This window comes from Athene cunicularia, assembly GCF_003259725.1.
Source record: "Athene cunicularia isolate RWA chromosome 14 unlocalized genomic scaffold, athCun1 chr14_part1, whole genome shotgun sequence".
NCBI classification, from domain to species: Eukaryota; Metazoa; Chordata; class Aves; order Strigiformes; family Strigidae; genus Athene; species Athene cunicularia.
The window spans coordinates 9,184,601-9,211,783 of record NW_020799118.1 but is presented as its reverse complement, the minus strand read 5'-3'; the positions used below and the strand labels follow the sequence as shown (position 1 = coordinate 9,211,783).

The window sequence follows — 27,183 nt, the reverse complement described above, 5'->3', positions numbered from 1 at the left end:
CCCGGGGCTCCGGCGCCCGGGCAGGGCCGGCTGGGGGCCGGTGTAAAAGCTGCCCTGGGGTTTTGGGTTTGTAATGGAGCGGTCATGCGCTCGCCGGGGGCAATGAAGAGGGGTTTGGCGTTGTTAACCTTCCCCCCACCCCGTTCCAAATTTCGCTTTGGGCGGCTCCGTGCCCTCCTCCCCAATGCCCCGGGACCGGGAAGAGTCGTTCGCTGTGAAAGATGTTAAAATTTACCCGAAATCCTTCTGTTGCAGAAAACTGGGTTTCTGGTGACGGGGAGGGTGTCCCCAAGGGAATAAAGAAGGAAGGCTTTACGCCGTCATTTAATAGCTGTCTTTGAAACTCATGGCCTTGTATGATTCATTGCTCTGTTATTTCCAAAGGTAGACAACCGTCTAGGAGTTAAAATGCTCGTTTTGTACGTAATGGTATGATGTCACAGTTCAGCATTTCCACATACAACCCCAGAACGTGAAAACATTCGGAATCGACAGCTCTTGAATAGGCAATGTTAAAATGTCTTTGCTCCTTTAGATCTCTTTGACAAAGTGTTTGGGAACTGTCTCTTATCTCTTTCTTGCACCATTTTCTTACCTAGGTCTGTTTTCTGTTTACAAGCCTGAAGATGGCTGCTGCTTCTTCCTGCAGTGTGGAAGAAGATGAGAGCCTGAAGGGATGTGAACTCTATGTTCAGAAGCACAACATCCAACAGATTTTAAAAGAGTGCATTGTAAACCTTTGCATAGCAAAGCCAGACCGACCCATGAAGTTCCTCAGAGAACACTTTGAAAAATTAGAAAAGGTCAGTGATTTTCAGGTGACTTAGAATTTTCCGTTTTTAAACTGAAAAGGTTGTTTAAAGGCTTTCAAATATTTTTGTACATTTTTCCTTTTAAATTTTAAATTATCAGGCTACTTGTTAAAATATAGGCTGTTAGAAGAAAAACCTCAACCCTTTATTTGCTGATGTCTACTATATTACTGGCTATTGTATAGGATTTTTTGTGCATAGCATCAAAATGATAATTTCTCATCAAACTGCACTTGTTAAAAATGGCCCTGAGTTATGACCATACTTTGTGTTATGATACATGGTGTCCTGAGCTTTCACCTATGGGAAGAACCTGCCTGTGAGAGGAAAAGATGCTGTTCCCTGTTTATTCCAGTGTCAGGTGATGTGGTTTTCCCTTCCCCTAAAACTGAACAAAATCAGGGAACCAGGAAGTTCTGAAAATCATTGAACAGTTTGCCATTTAATTTTATGTCTCTCACCCATCTACATTGCTTATCCCAGGATCCTCCAACAAGAGATGCATTCAGAGAGACTTCATATACCATGACTGTCTTCAAAAGAAGCATAGAGGGGGAAACATTCTAAAACATTCCCAGACAAATTCTTGCTAAAGCTTATGGGTGTCTTTTGCATCTCTGGGGATAGGATTCCTCCAGAAATAAATGGGAGCACAGGGCTGTAAGTTGTTGGTCCTCAGTCTGCCAGAAACTTTATTCATATACTTCACTATTTCATATACTTTCATGTATTTTCATATACTTTATTATTTGCTTTTTTTTGAAGGAAATGTCTAAAGTTTGTAGGCTTAAGAGAAGAGTTTTATGTGTTTTTTTTCCTTCTAGAGGCAGAATTTTGTAAGGATGAAGCAAGAACAATAATAACTAGTGAATAATACGTAGAGCTGATATAGGTGATATAAGCAGTTTATGCTTATACATAAAACATTGTCTGCTTTTCAAATAAATTTTTATATAGGTGACTATATGCCAAATTTGTGTAGCTTTAAAAAAATGCAAAGATTGCATTTTGGTGGAAGCCCAGTAAGAATGACTGGAACATCAGGGAGAGGTAGGAAGTACAAAGTTGTAATGCTTATTAGTAAAAAAAGTTATTTCTTAGTTCTGCATATTCTAAACTTCCGAGAACCAAGATCCATTTCAAGAGAGTCAGATCTGTTGAATTTCCTTTATTGTGTTATGAATTTGTTATGTGTGCAATTCTCAACTTCCTGGCAAGAGGATAAACATAATTTTTGAAAACAAAAATTAAAACATGCTGTAGTATTTTAGAATATTCTTCATATTGGGATAAGTGGGATTACTTGAGTTGTTGTACTGGGGCAGTTTGGCTTCATTGATCTAAACACAGTACACAGAATTGAGACAGGAAGGCAGTTCCCACCCTTGAGAGATGATACATTCTTTCATGTAAACTCCTATTATTTCCCATAGAACAGCAGATACCAGAATTCAGTAGCAGGATATCGATCAGAATGCAAACACAGAAGTTGATGGATGTCACTTGTCTCAAAACGAAACGAGATGTTTTAGGAAAAACTAGTCTCAAGGCATGAAATTCAGTGAATATCATGCTTTGTAGGGAAGGAAACAATCTTGCCACTGACTCTAGAGCAGGCTAGGAGCTAAGCCTGCTGAGTCTAAAGGCTTTAGGATGCTTCTGGGGGTTTCCAGCACTGTAATTCTTGTTACCACAGCAGTTTGACTTCCTTGCCCAACCATCTCTGAGGGCTTTCTTGAGATGGATTGCACTGTGGTGGATTTTCTGCTATAGGATAGTATTTTGGCTTGGTCAGTTGCATAGTAACAGTTGAAGGGAGACTTGTAAAGATAGAGAAATGACTTCTATGTTTTATCCTGTTTTTAGAAGGCACTTGTCATACATAGGTACTTTGAAGAATCTTAATGTAATTGTGAATTTAGCAATTGCCTGTTAGATTTTTGTATGTCAATGAGCAATACACTGATACAGCACATTTGCTATTAGCTTCTTTAATTTTGGTCCTGTGCAGGGAGAGGAGTGAAAATCTTCGGGTTTAAGCACGATTTTCTAAACAAAGTCATGCATTTTTCCACTGAAGTGTGGTATTTTGGGATTATTTTCCAAACTCATTAAAATAGACAACATGTTCCACTGAAGAGAGCAGTAGAATAACAGTTTATCTGTCAAAAAAATCATGTAGGCAGTTTAGAGATGGAGTGTGGGATATTTTTCAAGTGGTTAAAAAAAAGCTTATGGAAAACATGTAGAGCTCAATCCACATCAATGTACTGGAGCTACCTCAGAGTGAATACAAAAAAAATTTATTTCATTTTGCTAATTCTTAACTACATCTCATGAAATCAACTCAGAAAAGCAAGATTTATTATCTTACACAAGATTAGACCAGATCATAAATGCTTTTCACCTTACTTCTGATGATACCAGAGTTAGGTCCATTGCCTCCAGCCTACATCTGTGCTGCTAAATGAAAAAGGGCCAGGGACTAACCCCTGACCCCACAACACTAACTGCCCTCAAATATAATTCTTAGGTCTAACACGTCTAGGAGCAGGTTTGTTTTGGCAGGAATCAGTACGAGCAGCTCAGAACAGAGCCAGGGAATGAGGTAATAGTTGAAGGATGTGGACTGTCTTGGGCTAGTATTTGGGTCCATGGCTGGGCCATTTTTTATTTCACAGTATAGACACGGCCTGAGAGGGCTGTAAAGTGAGAACATGAATAAATACTTACAAATAAAGTGCTAGAGATTGAGGTTTGGTGTTTGATTCTGCAGTCATTGTTTTCAGCTGGAGAAGTGCCAAGGTTAAAAAGAAGTAAGTGCTTGATGCCATTTTAATTTTTCAGCTCATTTGTATCTAGTACAATATTAAAAACCATAAATCTGAAAATAATTGTAGGAGAACTTTAATAGATTTTTTTTGATTCACATAATACTGGCAGGACCTGCTTGTCTTAAGATGCCAGTAGTTTCTGGGAATCAGTGTTAAGTTTCTATATTCTGAAGTTTGCAAGTCAGTTTTCACATACTGTGACCTACAGACTTCAAGATGACATCTACTCTGATCAAGTTAACAGTCACTTTGTAAAAATCTCTAACATTCCATTGAGCACAGAGAAGAGTTGAAAACAGTTTAGATACCTGAAACTTCTTAAATTATGTATTTTTTTCTTTTGAATAATTTTTTTTACATTTCCCTGTGACTGTATAGAACTTCTTGTTGGATGGGGTGAGGGAACCCTTTCCCTTAGGGGTATCAGTTGGCTTTTTTAGAGTGGGGAAATGGATCTTAGCTAAGAAACTATGGCATTATTTTAACAGCTGTAATTAGGCCCTGTTTACTTGAGGACTAAAGAAGACATAGCAGAAAAAACAGGGAACACATCTTTTATCTCTGGTCCTTACCTTATGTAAAAAAGTTAATTAAGACATTACAGGCAAAGCCTTGTGTTTTCAGCTATACTGAGACTGCAAAACTTTCGTTAGTGTCAGGCTGTTTAGTGCAGTGATTATATGATCAAAGGTGGAGTTGTCTTGCCAGGCTAAGCTAGACTGTTGTTCAGTAGACTTAATGAAGAAAATGGCACAAAAGGAGGGGAAGAAGCAGGAAACTGCAGGATATATTTAGGCATTACCAAGCACTTTGCTGAAGCCATTTCAGAGCAGTGGCTTTGCTAGCTAAGCCAGCTGGTCTTTGCTGATACCTTCTGGACCTGAGCTCTCTCCTAGTACCTACTATTGCCCTGTGCACATGGAAGAAATACTGTCTGCACACACTGAATTTACTGTCTTGGATAGCTGTGGATTGGCAGTGGTTTTATGGACCCAAGCTGATGCTGCATGTCTTCAGGTACCATCCAAAAAGAGAGTTTTAGAAAAACCTAGACTCTACTGTCTAATTAAATAAACCAAAATGAGATTTCCTGCGTAGCTCCACCTGGTGATATTAGACAGTATTGCACACAGACCTGGTCAGAAAAATAAAGGCATTTGTATGACAGGTTTGCTGTAAACTAGCACTGAAAAGAAAGTGTGTACTAAGCTACAAGTTCATTCGCTGTTAGTAAAATACAGTTTATGTATTTATCATAAGAGTTTCAGAACAAAAGGTATTTGAGCATCAAAATTTGAGCATAAAGGTTTTCTTCTGCAGCAATATTCTCTCCCAGTATTTACATTTTGTCCCAACAAGGAATTTTTCAATCAGTGATTTCCACCAGATCCTGTCCAAAACAATGAAATTCATTCTTCTAAGTACAGGTAATTATGCTAAGTATAACTCATTCCTTTAAGATAAGCTGGGGAGAGGTTTATTGGAAGGAAAATCCTATGGAGGAAAAAGTACCAAAAAAATGCATTAACCAAACAGTTTGATAAAGATTAATAAGACAAATATTTTCGTATCTTTCAAAGCTTGCAAAGCAGTTGGGCGGTATCTGCTCAATGGTCAGAAATGTTGCTAAAGTATGTGGGAACATACCTGTGCTACCCGAGATGCTGATAGCAGCACAATGGTGGGAGCACCGGGTGCCCTTGCTCTGCGACTGCAGTTCTGAGTAGGCTTGGGCAGCCTCTGCTCCTGCCACTCCTCTCATACCAGCACCCGAGAGAGCTGGAGGAAAATCAGCTCAGGTCAGACCTCAGTGATTGCCGTAGTCAGCCACAAGCAGTGTTGCGAGACGTCAGTTTTTTTGGAACAGGGGAAGGAAAAACTAGGTGAATTTTTAAGATCCCTCAGTCAAACTTTCCTAAATGCAGGAGGTTTAGGGAAGGGTGGAAGGGGATAAGAGTGGAAGGAGAAAAAAAGTTTTTTCCTAAGAAATAAAATTGGCTGAGTGAAGCTGTGCTTTTATGAGCTTGTGCAGAACACGTTAGAGTGTCACTGAGCTCCCTGTTGACTTTGTGTGTCTACAGTGTGAGTAGCTTTCCCGGTCTCAAAGTCAAAAACTAACAAAAATGGAGCACAGTGATGGAACGAGGAGGGAAGTCTGTCTGGATGTCATCTCTGTTTCACATCTCAAGCTGTCATGTTTTATATTCATCAGGATACTTAATCCATGTCAGTCTTTAAGCATCTAAGTGGCTTTAAAGAAACAAATTCATACTTAGCTTTTAAACGCATGAATGAAATACCTTGTCAAATTTGTGTAAGGTTAACAATGGTGCTGGGTCAGGCACCATGTGATGGCAGATTTCACTAGATCACAATGGACTTTGGGAAAGCTCTCGATACTAATGGGCCTTTCCAGCTAGGAACGGGTACATACATGTATTTTCCCCCAGTGACTGCAGCCTTTTATAGTCTCCCAAACAGATGTATGAGCCCTTAAGCCTTATTTTACCAATCGATTTTTGAAAAGAGTTTGCCGGGGCTTAACTCCTGCTTGTGTTGGAGTCTGTGGCTGCAGAACTCGCTGAGTATCTACCCTCCTGCTTGTCTGCAGCTCAGCAAATCCCTCACTAATCTTTTGAGAGGCCGGTCGGACTGCATAGCAACTCGCCTCAGATGAGGTAGAACTCAATTTTCAGGGATGGGAGGTTTCTGAGCTGTGCTTCTGCAATTCCTCCCTGTTCTCTGTGTTTTAGTCATCAGAGCATCGGGCAAGGTGGTCTGACAGCTACTGACCCTTTCCATTACAGCTGAGTGCTTAGCCAAGGCGAGGCAATAGCTTTTCTTGAAGGCACTAAATTATCTTCAAAATAATTTCCTTTTATTCCCTTTCAGTTGCAGGAGGTGACTTGAGGCACAGAGGTAGTTAAGTCTTGTCTGTCTTCCCACAGTAATTATTTTAAAGTGAGGGGCATAACGAATAGGAATGATAGCAAGGAGAAAGGCTATGTAAAAAAATGTTACAAATTAAACCAGATTTCCAATATGAAGATGAATTTTGATTTTTCTCTTGTTTTTAAGTTAGTTTTCCAGTAGTTCCTCATTAATATTCTCCTAAATGCAGAAAAAGATGACTTCTTACTTTTGATAAATAGCAGATTTAAGATTATTTGAGATTTGACTTTGTTTCAATGAAGAAAAGGACCTTAGATTTTGAAATGCTCTAGGCAGGGGAATTAATTGCTTTCTAGTGTGCTTTGCTGAGGTCTGCGCCTCTGTGGTTGCCTGCTTGGCAGCCAGTGTTGGAGCTGTACCCTGACAGTTTTGTAAGCTCAAGCTGTTGAGGTTCTGCAACTCCTGGGAGCTCAGCCTGCCAGCTCCATCACCCCTGGGCAAGACGCTAGGGAACTGAGAAAGTGAGCTATGGGAAACTCAAAATAAAAACATGTCCATAATTATTTTAGTTTGGATTTACTGGCAAATTGTGAAGAAAAAAAATACTTAATGAGTTGTGAACATCCCACTGGAGGGTTAAGGGGGTCACATGAATTCCTGCCCGAGCATGCAATTCAAGTTGCTATCTAGCCTTAATACCGCTGTACCAGTGAAGGCACTGATAGCACACGGAAGTTGTTTTGGCTTTCAAAAATGAAATGCATGTGGAAGGGAGGAGGATGAAAGAAAGAAAATAAAGCTGAGTGTATATTTAAGGTGGGCAGCCCAGCACATATATTTTCATATTTGTATTAACATCAGATGATTTCTTAGAAGAGAGAATAAATTGAGTAGAATTTTACTGAAGAGTAGAAAATGTAGAAATTGCCCCTTTGAAATGACTGAGGGAACAGAAGATTTTGAATAACCATCCTTGCTGTCAACAGCACATTTGATCTAAGGGCATCAGTATGCTTCTAAATGTTAAGTGGGCCTACACATCAGAAGTATTTTAAGGAGCAAAATGGCATGCTAGCATTTATGATTCCCTCCTCATTGATACCCTCAATTATCAGCTATCTCTTCCTATGTTCTAATGGTTCATTTCTGCCTTTTACAGGTACATAAGCCTCACTGAGATTGGTGTTGTTTCTCTTGGATTAAGGGTCTGCGGTTTTAGAAGGCTGGAATAAAAAATAAATAACCAGCTTTGTCATTAAATATCCAGTGATTAAAAACCAGAGTGACTTAGGTGTTCTGGTTGTTGCTGAAAAATATGGCATAGTATTCAGCATTTTAGTTTAAATTATATTTATGTAGTAGAAATAGAGCTTTTCTGGGGGCATGTTTCTTCTTATACAAGGTATATGTGCATACATTGTTATTTGGCTGCATTTTAAAAATCAGAATTGTTGGCTATGGTTCTCTTTGATTATATAAGATTTTAAGTATCAAAAATATCGTCTGTGTTTTGTAACATAACCTCTCTTACTTTACTGTGAGGTGTATGTAAGAAAGTACAGAAGAGGTGGTGATGGGTTGAGATACTGCAAGACACTGGAGGGGAAGACAAGAAGTGTTAACATGTTGCAGGAGGTAAAAGGATGCCAGTAAAGGGACTCAAGAAGGCAAGCAGTGCAGTCAGAGCAGCAGAGGAGTAGGTGGATTTTTGGCAGGAGAATTTTGCCTAGATGTAAATTGGGAATGAACTGAGATGCAGAGAGGCCACCGAGGACGCAGTAGTAGTAATTGAAGCAGTGGATAACTACGGAGTGGATAAACATGTTGGTAGGTGGGTTAGGGGTGGACGTTAAAGATATTTCTTAGTGATGCTGTAAAAGAAAAGGTGGCATTTCACATTGGGAAGACAGTGGAACAATAGTTGGGATTATGTGAAAAGTCTCCTATTACAAGGCTGAATGATCATAAAGATAAGAGTTGTGCAGTGTGACAAAGGCAAGGCTGGAAAGGACATTAAGACCTCCCAAATTTCTCCAGCTTTCAGTGATGGCATCAGTCTGTCCTCTGCTTTCAACAAAGCAGACTGCTTTGCCTTTGGCCTTTATTAGTTGCTATAAATCATTGTCAATCTCCAGGAGTGATGGGGCGGTGTTAGAAGCCTTCCTGTATTGAGAACATCTCCTCTGGGTCAATTCCAGTGCAAAGAGAGATTAGTTACATGTGCATGAAGTATCCTGCACATTTTCTGTGGATAAATACAAAGCGAATTCCAGGTCTGTCAGTCACAAAACTCTATGAGTGCACTTGAGGAAAAAATAAAAAGAGAAAACATTTCATTTAGAGTGTACTTTGTGTTGTTGCTTTTGAATGCAGTGAATAAATTGTAGGAGGCAGAGCAGAGATAGTGAGCAGTGATACTGAATGGCTGACTTGCTTTTAAAAGTCTCCTTGGGATGTTGTTATAAAGCTGCGCAATGATTTGGAGCCTCCTCAGGTGCTGTCCTTCCTTCAACTGGAACATCTGAATTTCCGGGTGGTGACAAAGCCTGAAAGGAGAGACCAGGAGAGGAACTACTGGAAGAGAATTTCTGTTTGGAAATGCTCTGGCTGACAGAGAAAAAAGCTTCTGGGTCAGGAAGCGTGTGTGCTCTTCAGCAGCAGTCTGAAAGGAAGGATAAACCTAAAAACTGTCTCTGCATTGTGGCCACTTCACTTGCAGTGTTTAAACTCATTACAAACTTGTGGAAACATTAGTCAGGAAAGGCGGTGACCCCATTCGCTGAGGACAGCGTGCTAAATTCCTGTGTTTTACACCTCAGCCTCTTGTAGCACGAATGTCTTCATCTAAGGTGAACATTCAAAAGATAAATGGGTCACTGCAGTTGGCTTTTTCTTTATTTCATTTATTGGCTCTTCTTTCTTTTAATTTGAGGCAACGGTGGTATATTTTCTTTCCTTTTCAGTTATTATCATTGAAGTCAGTGATGATATTATTCTGGTTTCACCATCCAACTCCCCCAGAAGTCCCAGGAAGGACTTTTGTTCACAGCTCTAGCTAGGTTTTTGGTCACTTGCAACATGGTTTGAATAGAAGTAGTATTAGATTATGTACATATGAAATAGGGTGTTATTGTCACACAGCAATGTTGTTTTGTAGATTTGGGGTGTGTGTATCATTGTATTGGACTGTGGCAGTGACACCGGAGGCTTCAGTCGGCGGTGCACGCGTGGTGCCCTACTGCCATGTCAGGCTCCCTGAATTATGTGTGATGTCCACTGGGGCTGGTAGATGTGACACAGAACAGCCTGAGACTCGTGTCCATCTCAGCTGGCAGCTGAAAGCTGAGCAAGGTCACCCAAAATGACACTGGACTGTGGATAACTGGATCAGACCCTACATGTCCTACAAGTCCGGAGCCTCTCTGCTGAAGCCAGTGCAGATACTGGTGTGAAGGGAAGAACAAGATACTGGGGCTTGCTCAAAGGCAATTACACTGCTTTGCAGTTGTGTCTTCCCCGTGTTTTCTCATTTTAAGGTGGACATAATTGGGTAATATGATTGTGAATTATCTGTGCCATCCAAATAGAGAGTGAGATTGCTTGTTGTCATGACAACAAAAGATGGTGAGGTGTTTACTTGAAAGTGAGTTCTGCACAAGCGTTCACATCAAGCTGTGTCTGAAGATCAGTGTTTGAAGAACTATTCTTCAGAGAGTCTATTCCTCCTTTAAAATATTTGCTGTATTTGTGCAGTTTTACCCCAGGATATATGGAAGATGGCTTTTTGAAAGCTTAACCCAGGACAGAGCATAGGCTTTTATTTTCAAAAGGCACTCTTTAGTTCAGTAATGGAAATCCTACCTAGACTACAAATAGCGACATATGGAAAAGCCAGCCAGTCAACTATCTGCTGTTTATATAAAAGGAGTTTGTAGTGAAGAGACTTCCTTTTAAAATGAATCATATGGTAACTCACTTTTATAATCCTTTAATATCTTTTTGGCTTTAAAAGGTATTTGGGTTTAAGAGCATGCTTTGTGATATTAATTTTATCTCACTGAGCTTTCTTTCGTGTATAAATCTGTGCTGGGGCAAAGGAGATAATATTTATTAATTCCTTGGAAGTGCCTTTTATACAATGTGTACTGGAAAAGAAGTGTATATTTGATATTCAAATGGGGCAAACTACTACTCTTCTCTATGAGTAAATATGCTATGTATAAAAAGAACTGTGTAAGTGCTGCGTAGCATTAAATAGTTGCCTGACTGTCTTCTTGTTGTAGTTACCTTTTAGTATACTTTCAGCTGCTTACTGTCCAGAAAGGTCTTCATTACCTTTTGGTTAAGCTTATGAAGAAGGTGCATTTGGTTGTGTTCATTTAATATAAACAGAGAATGTTAACATTATCAAAGATACATAAGCTACAATAGCCAGTAATATTATTTGAAATTCTTCAGTCATAGGATTCATTTTGATGATTAGATATTAAATATAATGATAATATGTAGCACATATTTGTATTTCAAATACTCGTGTTTCTACAAGAGCCCAATTGTAGTTAAGCTAGAGACAGTCAGAGAGGAGTAGGGAAGAAGTTGATGAGAATGCTTAAATAAGACTTGGAGTTGTTACATGATAGGAAAATCTAGCTGAGTCATTTTTTTTACATATCCAGTGCTGCTATTTGAAATTTGAATTGGAAATGAAATAGTTTCAGTAAGGATTTAATATATCTGAAATCAGGGTTTTTTTCTGCTCTTTGGTTACAGCACTTAGATCAACTGTGTTATGGCCCAGGAGCTGCAGTTTTGTAATCCCAATTTAAAAAAAAATACACATCTCAGGAAGAAATTGGCACTTTCTGAGATAGCTCAGGACCTTGAAAAGTCAGATCTTTCTTTAGCCAGCCCTCTACATTTTACCTCTGTGCTTATCTCTTAAATAGTTCAGTAGTCTCTTAATCAAAATAAGAACTTGTAACTTGTTACTTTGAATAGTGCAGCACGGGAAATACTATTTAGTTATTAATTTCAAGTAGCAATAATACATCAAAGATGGGTGTCAAAGGCTTCTTAGCTTAATGAGAGGGGCAGTGTCAGTGATGGTGAGGAAAGAAACTGGAATAAGACCAGAAAAGACAAGTGGCATGACTGGATTTGTCAGACATTTGTAAACATCAATGGCAAAACATATATTAATCATCTGTTTTTCTTGCAAGCTTCAAAATTGTGAACTTGTGCCAGTTTTCTGTACCGCTCTTTTCTGGTGTCATACCTGATGAGTTAACTATAACTCATTTCCTCTGTCAATGAGACCAACTGGCTATGTTGGTAGTCTGCCACATGTCTACACTGGTGCTCCCAGATCCTCCCTCCTCCACCGACTCCATGTATTAGCTCTGATTGCAAAGTCTCACTGGAAATAAGCTGTGTAAGACAGAGGCCAGGTTCTGGCATCCCTGTCAAAGGAATGTTGGTTTTATGGGGCACACAGGGACCTCAGCATTTCTACGTTTGCTTTTGGGTATCCTGCAATGTTGCTAATCTGAATTGTCTCAAAAATACTGGAGTTGTTCAGGGAGTCGTGGGATGATAGCTGGCTACATGTACGTTGATCAACATAACCCTGAGACTGTCAGGGAGTGGATTATGCCTACAGCAATTTACTAGATGACAGCAAGTAAAATTACTGGTCTACTGCCACACAAGACTGCTTGCCGCCTTACAAAGCTCGTGTCCCTCCTGCACATGCCCTTTGGTTTCCTGTATCAGACAAGCTGAGGACAGGACATGTGGTCCATCCCACCTCCAGTTCTCCCCTGCCTGAGGCAGGGTCAGCGAAGACCAGAAGGAGCCAGCTAAGAAGGCACTGAAGAAGTAGCAAAGGCAGTGTGGTGTGTTGTCAGCAGGGTGCCAGGCTGAGGTGGTGCCATGGGCAAGGAGGTGGGCTGGGAATGAGCAGACAGGCCCCCATTCCTTTGGCTGATAGACGGGGATAATGCAAAGGGAATTTTATTCCTTTGTGCTTTTCCTTAAATCCCAGGAAGCTGAAGAATAGGAGATGGGGCTCTGGGAAAATATTATAATTATGGGCTAATCTTGTTAGTCTCAATTTTTTAGAAGTCAGATAATTCAGTGTATGAATTGACAAAGTCTTAAAATTCTAACATAATTTCTTGAAGGTTTTCTATACTGTTCCTTGCTGTGGTTACTGTCTCTGCAGGGATTCCCCTTTGTGTTTTACTCTCTATTCCATGAGCATGAAATTTGGAGAATAACCTCCCTATTGGCCAGCTGGTGATAGGCCAGCCATCATTTTTCACAGTCCTCTGGAGCCTACCTTGGATCTTACTGGCTTGGAGGTAGTCCCATTGATCGTAAATCTGTTATATGGCAGAAATTCTGGAGTAGAGAGTGTCTTTGTTCTTTCTGGTGATAGTGAGCCTGTAAAGCAGAGTAAGATGAAAAAAACCTATCTGATATATTGATGTGTGACTTCTGATATGTTCTCTGTACAAGAGACAAAGATATGTGCAAGCCAACTGAGAAAATAACAGCTGTGATGCTGGAGAGTAAGCAAAAGAGGCTTGTTCTTTTGCTTTCTCAGTAGCTGCAAAGATACGTCCACAGTTTATAATACATAGGTTTCCATTACATGAGGAAGAGTTGAACAAGTCAAATAGTGGAGTGATGGTACCAGTACACACATTGTAGTTAGTGTCAGTCCTTCATGCTGCTCGCATTAAATTTTTAATTTTATTTCAGCAATACACATGTGTAAATTGACAGTCATCCAAATGTAGAAGTGAAAGGGTTGCTGATAATTGTAAAAGAGTGAATTGAGCATATCCAGCAAGTTAGCTACATGGGTAAGATGCTTCATTGTCTCTTTTTGCCTTGCAGGAAGAATGCAAACAAATACTGGCTCGGCAGAAATCCAGTTCCCAGTCTGATTCTCATGACGATGAGATTTCCCCTCCTCCTCCCAACCCAGTGGTAAAAGCCCGGCGCAGGAGAGGGGGTGTCAGTGCAGAAGTGTACACCGAGGAAGATGCTGTTTCTTACGTCAGAAAGGTAATGTGTTATTGTCTGATTCTGAGATGTACAGGGCAATTGAGGGACTCACATTTTGCTCATAATTTGGACTCGTGTCAGCCTGTAGGATGGTGTCCTCATGTCATCATGTGCATGGCTTGACCATCTTCTTCACACTCAAAGTTCTTTTGCTGCTTTCCCTATAGATATAGCTTCAGCATTCTGTATTCTTTCCTTTTTGAGATGTGCTGCTAATCTGTTTCTCTTTCTAGCAGGGTCAGTAATTCTCAGCCATTTTCTTGATATTCACAGACTTCAGCAGCTTTTGAGTTTTGTCAGAACCTCACAGTTTTGGAAAGCAGCCTTTTCTATTGCTGCATTTCCTGCTTTTTTTTTTCCAGAGTCACTTCTAGCTCAAGTTTTCTTCTAACCTAGATTATTTAGGTTCCCTAGACCATTCCGGCACATGGTTTCAATGTTGATTTAGTATCACCTAACCCATGGGTTTTTCAGAGTCTGTTGACCATACTTGGGTGATTTTATGTGACTGTAGTCTTTGAAGTGCCAATCCAAAATTAGGTGATTTCTTCGGTAGGAGCACTAATTTGGGCTTATCTTGTTTTATCTGTTTTTTTTTCACAAAAATATCTAGATATGCTATGTCCTTGATATCTCTTAATAACTGTATTTTTTTTTTGAAACTGGCCAGAGCTTTCAAATGTTATTAGAAGACAGACATTACAATAGCATATGTCATACTTGTTTAGGGAGCTAGGCTAAAAATGCATTTCGTAAGGTTGACAGATGCTACTAATGTGCTTTTGTACATGCCTGGAGTAGCTTTAACCCAAAGAGCTTTTTCTGTATGGGAATACATTTTTTCAGTCACTGTTTTTTGGCAGAATATTTTTTGCCTTTGCAGTCAGATGTGCTTTTGTCATCCACTTACAATACAAGTACACTGGCTGCTCTGGGGATTTCTGACCCAAGAAACAAAGAATTAGGAGAACCTTTTTTCCTAAAAACAATATGGAGGAGTATTCTCATGGCAGTTAAATAATGCTTGCAAGTATACAGTAAATTTTAACAACAGTGTGGTCAAGCTATTAATGCACTGCACTGTTAAAAAACTTGTGTGTTATTTTAAAAGCCACTTTCAAACACTTTTCTTTCTGTGCAGTTTGCAATATCCCCCTTAAAAACTTCCATGAAGAGATCATTTGTCTCTGCTTAATATGGGCTCCATCTGACTTTTCTGAAAATCAAAGGAAATATTCCTTCCCACATCCCTGAGTAATTCTTTTATGTTTATAATGGAACCTGAAGTTAACTTTATTTTCTTTGTTTTTCTACAGTGATGCCAATAAGCCCTGACAGTGGGTAGGCAAGAATGAGAAGAAGCAATACAGATCATATTCTTTGTGTTCTGTGACTAGAGCTGTTAATGATTTTAATTTCCTAGGAACTGGCTGAACTTAAATAATAATAATTTAGGGCATGGTTTCTTGTTAGGCTACAGATGCTGCAAGGAATAGAGAACTAGCACTGGGAGGGTTTGTGTCAGTGCTTTGTCTTCTGCCATCAGCAGATGAATCCCATGGTGATTCCCATGGATGTGTGTTTGTGACAGAAAATTCTAGAATACAGAAATAAACAGAAACACTGAAAGGACAAATTATGAAACTAATTTAAAAGTGTAAAAAGCAAGGCAGGGGTTGTGTTAGACTATTGCAAGCAGATGGAATTTTAGATAGTAGCCAGGAAGAACCACTGGCTTGAAATCAGGTGTTGGATAGAAACACATATGGGTCATAAGCCAATGTAAAGAATCCCTTGAAGGGGTGAGCTATAGGGTGAGTACTGCAAAAGGCAGTGCAATGAGTTATGTCACTGGAGAGGAAATCAAAGGAGATTTAGCTTTGTGATTTGAGCAAGCACATGGCATGGCTCCATTCTGGGGAGCACAAAGGAAGATCACTGCGGAGGGTTATTTTATTGCTTCATTCCTGAAACTAGAGAAAGCAATATTTGTCACCACATCTGACAGAATGTATAGTTAATAACTAACAGAATAAGAATCGTGCTGTAAAGAGGGTTATTGGTTTGAAGAGAACATTCAATGATTACTTGGAACAGTGATGTAAGAAATGGTCAAATGATTCTTCCTGCCATTTGATTTTGGTCAGATGTACGGTTACTGTGACATCTAGAGAATCTCTTGTGTTTTCTGTGTTCTTCCTCCAACAGACCCACTTTGGTCTTGGCCTTGTGGCTTTCACTGCTGCAGATTCTCACTGAGTAAGGCTTGTCAATGCTATTGCATAGTCAGCCAGAAAGGTTGGAGTTGAATGTCTTAGTGATTTGATTATCTACCCTTTTGGCTCATCAGCAGGAAGCTGAACAGCTAGGGTATTCTTAATAGAGCAAGGGTTCAGGACTGCAATTCAGTCCAAGGTTTGTTTGCTAGGGTAAGAACCAAGAATAAAATACCCGTTCTATTTAACATTGAGGAATTTAAACTTTTAGATAAATTAGATTATGTTTCACTCTGGTGCAAATATGCTGTTTATACATACATGCTTCTCTAGACTTAATTTGAGTAGCCTAATGACCACAGCAGTCAATGTGTGATGTCTGAAGCCAGAGTTTAACTTCAGTTCTTCACACTGTAGTATTTTCCCTTGAAATATATCTAGATCAGTTCTTTGTGAGGAAGGTGGGCCTCTCAGAAGCTTAGTTTCTTATACCACAATGAGTACTGAAAAGTATGGTGTAATCATCACATTTTTACCTTTTACCTAAAGCAATGTTGTTTCAAAAATAGGTTGCTTCTAATATTGTTTGTGGGGGAAGAAGAATATGAAATATGTTTTCCTCGGTTCAAGAGATTTGAAAGGAGACTTCACAGCTGCCAGTACCTGCTAATTATAGTATTTTATGGATATCCCTCTCCCCACTCATCCTGGATCTTTTATTTCTTTTCTGGTTGTCATACTGAGAACATAAATTCTTATCCTCACATTATCAAAACTGTAATTTATTAGTTTCTTAGTGGCTTTATATTGTAGTCTAAACCTGTCTCAGTGTTTGAAATCAAATTGCATCCATTATCTTGAGTAGTAGAATTTTCTATAGATTACAAGATCTATGAAGAAGTACAACCAGGCAATTACCATTTGTTCTTTTCTCTACAGGTTATTCCGAAGGACTATAAAACTATGACTGCTCTGGCAAAGGCCATCTCCAAGAACGTGCTCTTTGCTCATCTTGATGACAATGAACGAAGGTATGAGGTGCTTTATGATTTAAATAGCTTGACCTGAGGACAAAAAATTATATTAAATTTTGACTCGGGGATCAGAACTACTCTCACTGATGCGTTCGCGTCATACTAGATGCACCCTCACACACACTTATGGTATTATGACAGAGGGTAAAATCACAAGCTAAAAGAGGGTAAGAACAGGTTAAGAGTGTATTCAGACATATTTAATATTTTCAAATCAGCTATGCCTGATGAACTTTAGGTTACTTAAGGAATTGGCTAAAGCAATCTCAGAAGCATTTGTAGTTACTTCTGAGAACTCAGGGAAGACAGGGCAAGTGCTAGAAGAGTTGGGAAGAAAAAGCATAATGTCTATAAAGAGGTAAAAGAGAATTGCAGGTAAATTATTTTGTTCTTTGAAAAGCTGGAACAAACAAATTATGTTTAAGCACCTGAAGGAGACCAAGAAGTTCAGTAACAGCCAATGTGACTTTTAAAAACTTGAAAAAGTCTTCCTACAACTGAGTAGAAAGTGTTGTAGCTAGGGAAGGCACATCAGAGGCCAAAGAAGCTTGACATCTAGTAACATTTTGACATTAATATATATGACAGTTCCATAAACAATCAAGGGAAATGTCTTCAGTGAAACCACTGTGGAGTCTATGCAAAACTGATTGGGTTGCCATGCCAAATAGTAGTTATTAATGGTCTAACATTCTAACGGAAAGATACATTGAAGTGTGGTAAGGGTTCTGGTTTTCATTGTTGTTGTCATTAATGACCTCGGTGGTGGAATAGAGTCTGAGTCTTGAGTTTTTAGATGACATGAAGATGGGAAGGGCTGCTAAAACATTGGGAGACAGGGCTAGAATTCAGAATTAGGCTGACAAGTTGATGAAATGTTGTAGTAAAAGCAGGATGGATTGTCACTGAGACGAGTGCAGAGATGTATACTTAGGCAGGAAGAACACCTTTATAACTATAAGATGATTTTGCAGTTTTGGTAGTTCCTTGAAAAACTATATGGAGCTTATTGTGAATCATGGTCTGAACATTAGTAACTAATGTCAAGCTGTTTTGAAAATACTAATGTTTTACTGGGGTAACTAAACAGGAGAACATGCAAGACATCCTCATGTTGGAAAGATTTCAGCTGGAACACAGTGTCCAGTTTGTGCACTGCACTTCAAGGATAAACAATTGGAGGAAGTTCAGGGAAGAGCAGTAGGAACTATCACAGATCTAGATAACATCTCTTCTGAAGAAAGAATGGGATTGGTTGGCCAGCAGAAGACAAGTCAGGGGTAGAAGGATGTGATAATAGCTTATAGTTGTGTATGAATAATGGTATATGAGGAATAAACTGTGTGTGCCAAAGGGTAAAGAATAACAGATTTAAAGTGCAGTAGGAAAGAGTCAAGTCAGATAGGAAGAGGTCTCTGCTTGGGTAGGTTGTGGAGTCTCCACCACTTGAGGACATTAAGAACAGATTAGACTATGGTCTGCCAGGAATGACATAAGTATTGTCAGTCCTGCCTTGCAGCGGATAGGCCATGTGATGTCATGAGGTCCTTGCCAACCCTGCTTTTCTGTGCTTCTGTGGTTAGAAAGGACAAAGACTTTGTCTACTCTGACGTTTTTAGTACTGGCAGAACACCAGCGGTACAGTCCTTTCATGGGGCTACTTGAAGACTTTCAGTCAAAGCATGCTCCAAGTGTGCAAATTTTGCTCCCTCTTGCAGACGTTTGCACAGATTAATTACTTTGCAATCCTAATTATTATGTTATCACATTCACATGCATCTTTTTGGAGTGATTAGAAGAGGATTAACTTTGCACATTTCTTCTTGCTTTTTCACCCACAGCAGAGAATTCTTGTATAGAACTGCTATAAATCCTAATTATACCTTTGGCATGCTAATGTGACAGACCCTGAAAGGATAGGTTTTGGGGCTGGAAAAGGAACGTTTTGGTAATATGTTATCACAGTAGGTTGAAAGAAAAACTGAAGTAGAAGTGCCTTTCCTTGCGCTGTGCTGATTGTACATCATGGTCATAGTCTCTCAGATACATTCCTTATGACCCATTTACCTCTGTCAGACAGACTGTCCTGAGATATGTGGAGATTCACATGTGTGTGCTGCAGATGGGTTCTAGACTGTCAGCTTTTGCAGTCCTCAAACTATGGCTTGACCAGGTGTCTACTGCCTCTGCTGTCAAAAGATTTAGAAGCTTCTTGGTTTCCGGGTTGTGCACTGTAGCATATTCAGCTTTATACTGTCTCCCATGCTCAAGGGATGTGTCTTGGTGCCTTGTTCAAGCCTCATGACAGGCACAGCAAGCTATTGCTGGCACTGTGGAAAAAAAAAAAAAAAAGTAACTCACAGAAGGACACATGCATTCTGCTTTTGCAGAAATGATTGCAATGAACGAATTAGTTGTCCTCTCTTTGCATTTTACTGAGCTCACTCTCAACATCATGCTATTGCCCTTGTCTGGTTTCGTTTGTCAAGTGTGGAGAAGTCAGCAAGGTGGAGCACACCATTGCCATCACTTACAGTTCGGATATTGTTGCTGGAGATACGTAGTTCAGTGAAGTAAGTGGTATATGACTTCATTTGGGTTCTGTCCTCTTGGAATGGTGAAAAGCTAGGAGAGGTGACTTGTGTTGTACTTGCTGCTTGGCAGCTGTAAAGGGTCCTTATGACTGACATAAACCCTTATTTATAAAGGCAGCATGTAGCATATTATCTCTGTGTCAGATATTCCATATCAATGATTAATTGCATGAGAAGTCATGCTGAAGTTAAGGTAAACAAGTAGCTTTTTGCACTGGTGTCTGAAATAGTTCTGTTCAAGTCTTTTGGATAGTGTCTTTCCATGTGCCATGCTTAAAAAAGAGTTGCTCTCTCTCATGCGCGCGCTTGCGCACACACAGACACACACACACACACACACAGAGAGTCTGGTGTAAAATTACACTGAAAAGTGCAATAAAAGGGAAACTGCAACTGCATCAGTACTGAAGGTAGCAGAGCTAGTTATCAGCAACTTTTGCCAAAATGCTCATTTCAGGAGTTGCTAACATTATAAAGAACAGTGCAGCTCTGCAAAGCGATGTAGCAGTCCGCTGTTTTCTCGTGAGACTTTTCCACTGACTTCAGTAAGATCTTGATTAAACTCTGGAGTAGGGTTCTGGTTGTCTCAAAGCCAGTGGCAAAATGCCCATTATCTGAAGTGGAAATGTGCTTTTAACTGTAAGGGAGCTGTTGTTCTCATTTGCAAAACCAGGAATGCGTGGAATTTTAATTGTGTTTCTGCACATGTCCACCTGATGTATATTTGATGTATATCTTTGCCCAGAGCTGGTCTGTTACATTCTCACTGACACAAAACCTCAGATTTACATGGATGTATCATATACTCATCCAGATTTTTTTTTAATTGATGAGAAGCTAGCTGTTAAACATTAAAGCAGCATCAGGGCTTCATAAAATTAATTTCTTACTGTGTTTTAATAGATATATTTTGATTTTGATTGTTTATTAAAATATTGCACATCTAACAAAAATACTGGACTATATTAAAAATTTCAGTGAAATACAGGCAGGGTGAATATTTGTGAGCTGTGGGGAAAAGAGGGATATTAAGGTGGTGATGGGCTTAATTATGAACTAAAAAGCTCAGATAGTTGCAGAGAGTACATGGATGTGTATCAGTGCACTTGCCTTTGAGCTCATTGTTGTTTCTTGTCTTATCAGCCCAAACTCAGTTGCAGTCTTCTCAGAGTAGACTTATGTTGTATGTGCTTTGATGGGTTTTGCTTCCCTGGCTGGGATGTGTGGCAAAGCCCTTTCACTTTGTTTCAGGCTTTGATGTATTTCCTCTGCAGTTAGGATGTATTTAATGCCGAGGTAGTTGAGTTTGGATTTTGATTGTGCTGTTATGTCGTCGTTTCAGGTCCATAGGCACGTGTGCTCTAACTTCTCTCCTTTCTTCCACCTCATGTGATGACATATTGGTTGGCTTATGTTCACATGGGGGTTTTGCCCTTCATTTTGTGTTTTTTCCTTACTCCACTTCCTTCATGGCTCCACTCAGAAACTCTTGGAAAAGACTGCTCAAAGGGTTTTATTAGGTGGGCAGTGGAGCACGTTAGTTAAGCTCAGATGTGACCGCAGCAAGATTTTCTTGAAAAGCATGGTTCATACTGGTGTGCAGACATCAGAAGCTCTGGAGGTGACCACCAAGAGGACAACTTTCCCAGGCAGAGATAGTTATGATCACTGCAGGATCAGCAACTCTGGTCCTGGCTTGGTGCTCACCAAAGCCTTACATATATGTACACAGTCCTGCAAAACAGCTTTTCGTGTGACAGCTGAAGGAGCTCACTGAAGCACAGAACAACTTCTGACACAGAAGACAGCACTGCACAGGCTGTGCACCCAGAAGAACTAGGAATTGCTCTGCAATCTGTTCAAGGATGAACAGCCTTGAGAGAAAACACTGGTGGAGCTGGACCTTCAGCCAGGTAAGAGACATTCACCCTCTCTTTCATTATACTGGGGAAAAGTGAAATGGCAGCATTAACTGTGAGGGATTTTTGCATTATAAACATAAATATATTTTGTATAGATTATGTTCTTTGCAACAGTTTGTCTTTAACATCAGTTGAGGGCAGAAGCCATCTTGTTTCTTTGCTCTTCATTACACCTGTGATCCAAGAGGAAGTCCCAGCAGAAAAGAATAAAATTAAATACAATCCTTGATTATGGCATTTGTACTTAATAAAAAAATGCAAAGATAAAATTACAAATTTTGCAGAAGTGCATATTTCAGAAAGTAGATCTATCTTTGTAGTGTCCCTCCAGAGTGCTGGTGGGAAGTTACACTTAATAACATCTAAGCATTGTCTTAGGTGGCCTGTGCTATAGGTTCTAGTGGCTGAATAGGGGGAAGGAGTTCCTTGCTGATCTCATTCCTCCTGGTTCCAACATGATCTCATGGTTCAGGTCCATTCTGAAGGCTGTTAAGAGTTTGCATAAACTTTCCCCTATATTTTGGTCTGTGACACTTGAGAATTTTGCATATGGGAGAAATCAGCACGGCAGGGTGCGCTGTACTGATGCCCTCTCTGCTGCTTTGGATTCGTTCAGTCAGCAGGCAGTGAATGATTTCTATCTATGCAAAGATAGAATTACACCCATAACTTGGCAGCATTTTATTTCCTCTCCCACTCTTGGATATTCAGCAGATTAACATCCTCTAAGCCTTCCTAGTTGTGAAATGGTGTATAAAGTCAAAATTGGTGACAAGGGGCTAGTCTGATTGTCCTAATCTCTTATAACCTGGCAGTGTAGCTAGTGAGAATTTTTATTAGTTCAGCATGTAATGCTGGAATACAAGTACACCCACTTGGCTTTGCCATGATGTTGAACAGTGAAGGGTAAAAAAAAGGAAGAAATTGTTCAGTTTCCTTCTGTGGATAAAAATAAAAGATACTTTTCATCACTTCGTTGACAGGATGTTCTGACTCTACTGGATGGGGCAGCCAATGAAAGGGGGACAGTGAAAAGATTCAGAAGTGACCTGCTGTGGGAATGGGAAGTTGTACCCAAAACTGATGATTGTTGAGGAGGAGAAGGAAATATATCTGAAGCATAACCAGTGCATGAGAGAGCAGGACTGAGAGCAGCAGGAGTGTCAGTCCTGGTTCCAGGATGTCACCAATGCCTGTCTGCTCTGCTGTGAGTCATGAGCCATGAGCCACGTCTGCCAGTCCCTATTCAGAAGCTCCGTGGCCTCCTGACCACATGAAAAAGTGGAATGGTTAAACATTCATCGTATCTGTGTGTAAATGTAAAATCTGTATGTAAAAGCTGTGAAAAACTTGTTTGTAAAGGAATAAAGAGAGTAGATAAATATTTAACATGCAATTCCAGACTCCACTTTTGGCATTTTAGCTAATATCATAATTTTTACAAGTATTGATTTCTTTATTATTAATGTACAGGCAGCTGTAATGCCTGCAACAGCTTTTGGAATGCTTTTGTGTATTTTATTACTTGGATTAATAATAAACTGGTTTGTGTGAACAGTATGCTGGTGTGAAACTGCTTTGGAAACAAAGAGTCAGGAAATTGTATTTAATGTTTTTACTAAAATATTGAGCTGTATCGAAGGTGCAGAAAAGCAACAACAAATGAACTAAACAGTAGACAAAACTGCTGTATTTACTACAGCAACACAGTGTTGCGTTTACCCTTGTGTGTTGCCTACATTGCAAAGGTATGAGATAAAAAGGCGTTTATTATTTTCTATGCTAGTTGGGGCCAAGATGTAAAGATGAAAATTGGCACTTGTACTGGGCATGGAAGCCAACCAAGAGTTTTCTTCAAGCAAAAATTCTTACCCAGACTTTGTGGAGGGCACATACTGCTGTGATATTGTAGATAAAATTGGAGGCACAGTGTTGTAGATAGCATCATCTTGCTGTTAGCATTTCAGAAGAATGTTCTACTACCTTCTTAAAGGTGTATTGTAAGTAACCTGTGTTCTGCAGTTCAGTCAGATTTGTATGCCATGATGGATGGCAAAGTGGGGTCCCATAGGAATTTACTGGGCATAAACACACGCTATTGGAAAGACTTTAGTGTCCAAATTAAGAGTTCCTCGGTATCAAGACACAGTAAATTTCTTAAAATGTGTTAAGGGCTTCCAGAGAGGGGAAATGAGTTAAAATGTATCTGTGTCCCCTGAAGACAAAACATCAGAACTGGGCTTAAATTGTACAAGATGGATGTAAACTAGACACATGGTAATAATTTCTAGGATACTTAAACAGATTGTAGAATCTATAGTTGTTAAGAACAGGTTAGACAAATATCTTTGAACATAATTTAGGTTGTCCTCTGGGTGGAAGACAGAGGTGGGAGAAGTCTCTTAGCCAAATCCTGAGCTGGTACCAAAGGAGTAATGCAGCAAGTGCCAAACCTTGGCTGCATGTTCCTATTGCTCTCCTGGCCATGGTTAGCCAGATCAGCTCTCTGAAAAGTGATCCTCCCCCAGAGGGTTAGTTTTCAGTCAGATCAGGTCTTTCCTCCTACCCTCTACCTTACTTTTATAATTCTTGGATCCTCGGTAGTGGGGAACTAGTGTATTCTTTCTCTGTACATTTTAAAAAAAAATTTTCTCTTTTTTAATGTATTTGAAGGATTACTGTTATTTTGCACATCTTCTGTTTTCTCAGCTAGATTAATCTAATTTTCCCATCTTCCTTTGCAGACCAGGTTCCTCAGACCACTGACCATTTTTGTTGTTTTCTTCAACTTTCTTCGGTTGGTCCACCTCTTTCTTGTTTGTTTATATTTTTTCACTGCAACAACTGTTGACTGCTTAGCATGTGATCACAGAAATCATTGGATCCTTTCCTGGAGAAAGGCTACCTTGGCAGTGAATCTTCATATATTTATGCCACTGGCTATTCCTACCCAAATAGACTTAGCTGTTGTGTCTTTATTGAAAGTACATATATTATCTCAGACCGTTTCTTCAATTTGTAATCATTTCACATCCTAGTGTTGTTTTTTGAAGTGCTTGAAGTTCCTTTATGCTAGGTATTGTCATCAAATTCAGAAAACACACTCTTCAACCAGGTCAGTAACGACTTGGGTACTTTTTTCAGTATAGGCATGATCTAACATGAGAGAAGTGGAATGTTGAAACAGATGAAGTTGAACAAATAGAAGTTGAAACAGATGAATTTTAGTTGTTGTCCTGTTGATGTCATATTAAAATATTCTTGAATCTTCTGTTGATTGGTGAATTTCAAGGGCATTATTATTGCTATAAGCTTTATTCACTTCTGCATAATAACGTTTTATTAAAGCACTGGCTGCAGTCCAGCTGGAAAGCCTCATATATGTGGAAGAAACCTAAGACGGCACCATTCAGGAGCAAGATATTTTAGAAACAGGATGCCACAGCTATGACATATTCATTATACATCCTGTATTTTCCTTGCATTTGTAACTTAACTCTTTTGTTAAAAAACAAACACAGATCTCGCTTCTGCCTGTGGTTTGTATATGCCTACAGTGTGCAGAACACTGCTAGAAAAATTCCCTTACCATGGTACTGCATTCATATTTCTGTATCTCCAGGAGTCCATGTTCTGCTAAAACTACATGGATGTTAAGGGGGAATATTTTCTCTGCTTCCTGTAGGTGTTTTAAGTTTGCTGGTGCTCAGAATACCTCAGTTTGGAGCCTTGGAGTATTGTTTCACCATTGATTTAAGCCAAATCCTGAGCTGGTACCAAAGGAGTAATGCAGCAAGTGCCAAACCTTGGCTGCATGTTCCTATTGCTCTCCTGGCCATGGTTAGCCAGATCAGCTCTCTGAAAAGTGATCCTCCCCCAGAGGGTTACTTTTCAGTCAGATCAGGTCCTTCCGCCCTCTACCTGTCTGCAGAAGTACCTTGCCTAGCTGAAGGGAGGAGAGGACAGGGCAGGAGCTCCCCTTCTGGGGAGCAGCAGGGGCTGAAATCAAATTAAGTGATGGCAAAACTGCACCTTAATTTCTCTTACTAGCCATTGGACAAAGTCAGAGGATGGAAATAGATGGCATGAATACCTCTATAATGAGCTATTGTTCCCTGCCAAGAATCCTCAAATCACTCAGAAGGTGAGAGATAAAAAGAAAGAATAAGAGGTGAAAGAGAAGTTGTACAGTGAGACATGGCAGAGTTGGGGGCAGAGGGCTTTGTTGAGTATGTAACATGGCTTCCTTGTGTTACATCAGGATATTTTGTGACCAAAGAGTTGGATGGGTTTCTTGCCTCTCCTTTTTGTGAGTAGCAATAGAGAAAGGAAGATGACAGCACCATCCCAATGCACTTGGTGCAGGGTTGCACAGCGTGTGGGCTGCATCCCGTGAAGGGTTGTAGAGGCATGAAGGTCCCACCTGTGCTGGAACACCAGGAGATGGTCAGCAGACCGTGGTAACTTGGGGCAGAAATGTGTATATACAAATTGTGTATATATTTAACAGATTTGGTATCGAAGAGATTGGTGCAGAACTTCTCTGTGTGGGTGATTTTTTTCTGATCATCAGTCATATTAGATGATTAGTCTGTGCTTTGAATTCTACTTGTAAGCAACCCAGAGGAGGAAACTCATCTCTCAAATCAACCAAGGCATGCTAAACAAAGCTTTCCCTCTGGATAACACCAAGGTATTTTCCAGGTAAACTGCCTGGCAATCTACCTTTTCTTTGTGCCTTTTATCCCTTGTTCATGGCCTTGATTCAGCATGGTATTTAAAAGTGCATGTTTAACTGTGAGTTGTTCCATTGACTTGCTATGGATGTCAAAGGAACTATTGATGTGTTTAAATGGAAGCACATTCAGTCCTGCTGAATTGGAACTTGCCAATGAGGAATACTACTTAAACTAGAAAAAGTTACTGATTTTGGAGACAACAGTCATCTGGCAGCAGAAATGGAAATGAAACCAGGTAGAATTTCCCAGCCATTTGGAAAATAAATGATCCAATTCTCCATTCAAGGATTAGCTATGAATTTAACACTGACTTTATTTTCCAGTACATCCATCTCATTTATCCAAGACATTTATTGTCTTTAATTACCATTGTGGTGCCTGCAGGCAGCAGTCTTTAAATTAGTTATGCAAAGTTATGCTCTCAGCAGTCATCAAGAGATTGTATTTGCTTTAGTGTCAATGCCTTTACAACAGCCTGACAGCGTACAGACGTTGTACTAGGGATGTACTTTTTGTGATGTCAGTATTTGGCCTGGTAGGTAGGTTACTCTCTTAAACATAACTAAAAGCACACACATTTGGTATTTATGGATATTTTTATCTTGAGAAACGAATACTGTCAGTTCATAGCTTTTTAGAGGTTGTGATTCACCCTTAGTGTTTCGTTAGACAGTTTATATTCTTCATCACAAATACTAGTGGTGCCATTCCTAATGGTAGTTATTTTTAATTCTGCATAAAGTAGTGGTTTACATATGGGCAGTATATCACCAATTCTGAAAAACAGGGTTAAAGCAGAGAAGGGATATACATAAATCCTTTCTAGATCTAGAAAAAATAGCCTGAAACATAGTATTCATGCATGCTCATGAAAAAATCTTGAGATAAGTTTAATCTCTCTATATATAAAATAGAAAAATTAAGTCTACTGTGGAATTTAACAGGCCTTGTAAAATTTTTCTGCCACAGCAGTATATATGACCGTGCCTTTGTATGCTTCTTTACAGAACAATTAGCTGGCAGTAGTTCTGAAAATACATTGCTCAATGCTAAGGCTTTCCAGAAT

General features: G+C 39.6%; 1 protein-coding gene across 1 annotated transcript in view; it reads left to right on the top strand.

Moving 5' to 3' along the window:
• Window positions 1-599: 599 nt before the first annotated feature.
• PRKAR1B (protein kinase cAMP-dependent type I regulatory subunit beta) overlaps window positions 600-27,183 on the top strand; it is a 98,414-nt gene continuing 71,830 nt past the window's right edge. The window contains exons 1-3 of the mRNA XM_026858900.1: window positions 600-803; window positions 13,442-13,612; window positions 16,768-16,859. Of these exons, the coding sequence (XP_026714701.1) occupies window positions 627-803; window positions 13,442-13,612; window positions 16,768-16,859 (440 nt within the window). The 5' untranslated portion in view covers window positions 600-626. The remainder of the gene's footprint in view (window positions 804-13,441; window positions 13,613-16,767; window positions 16,860-27,183) is intronic.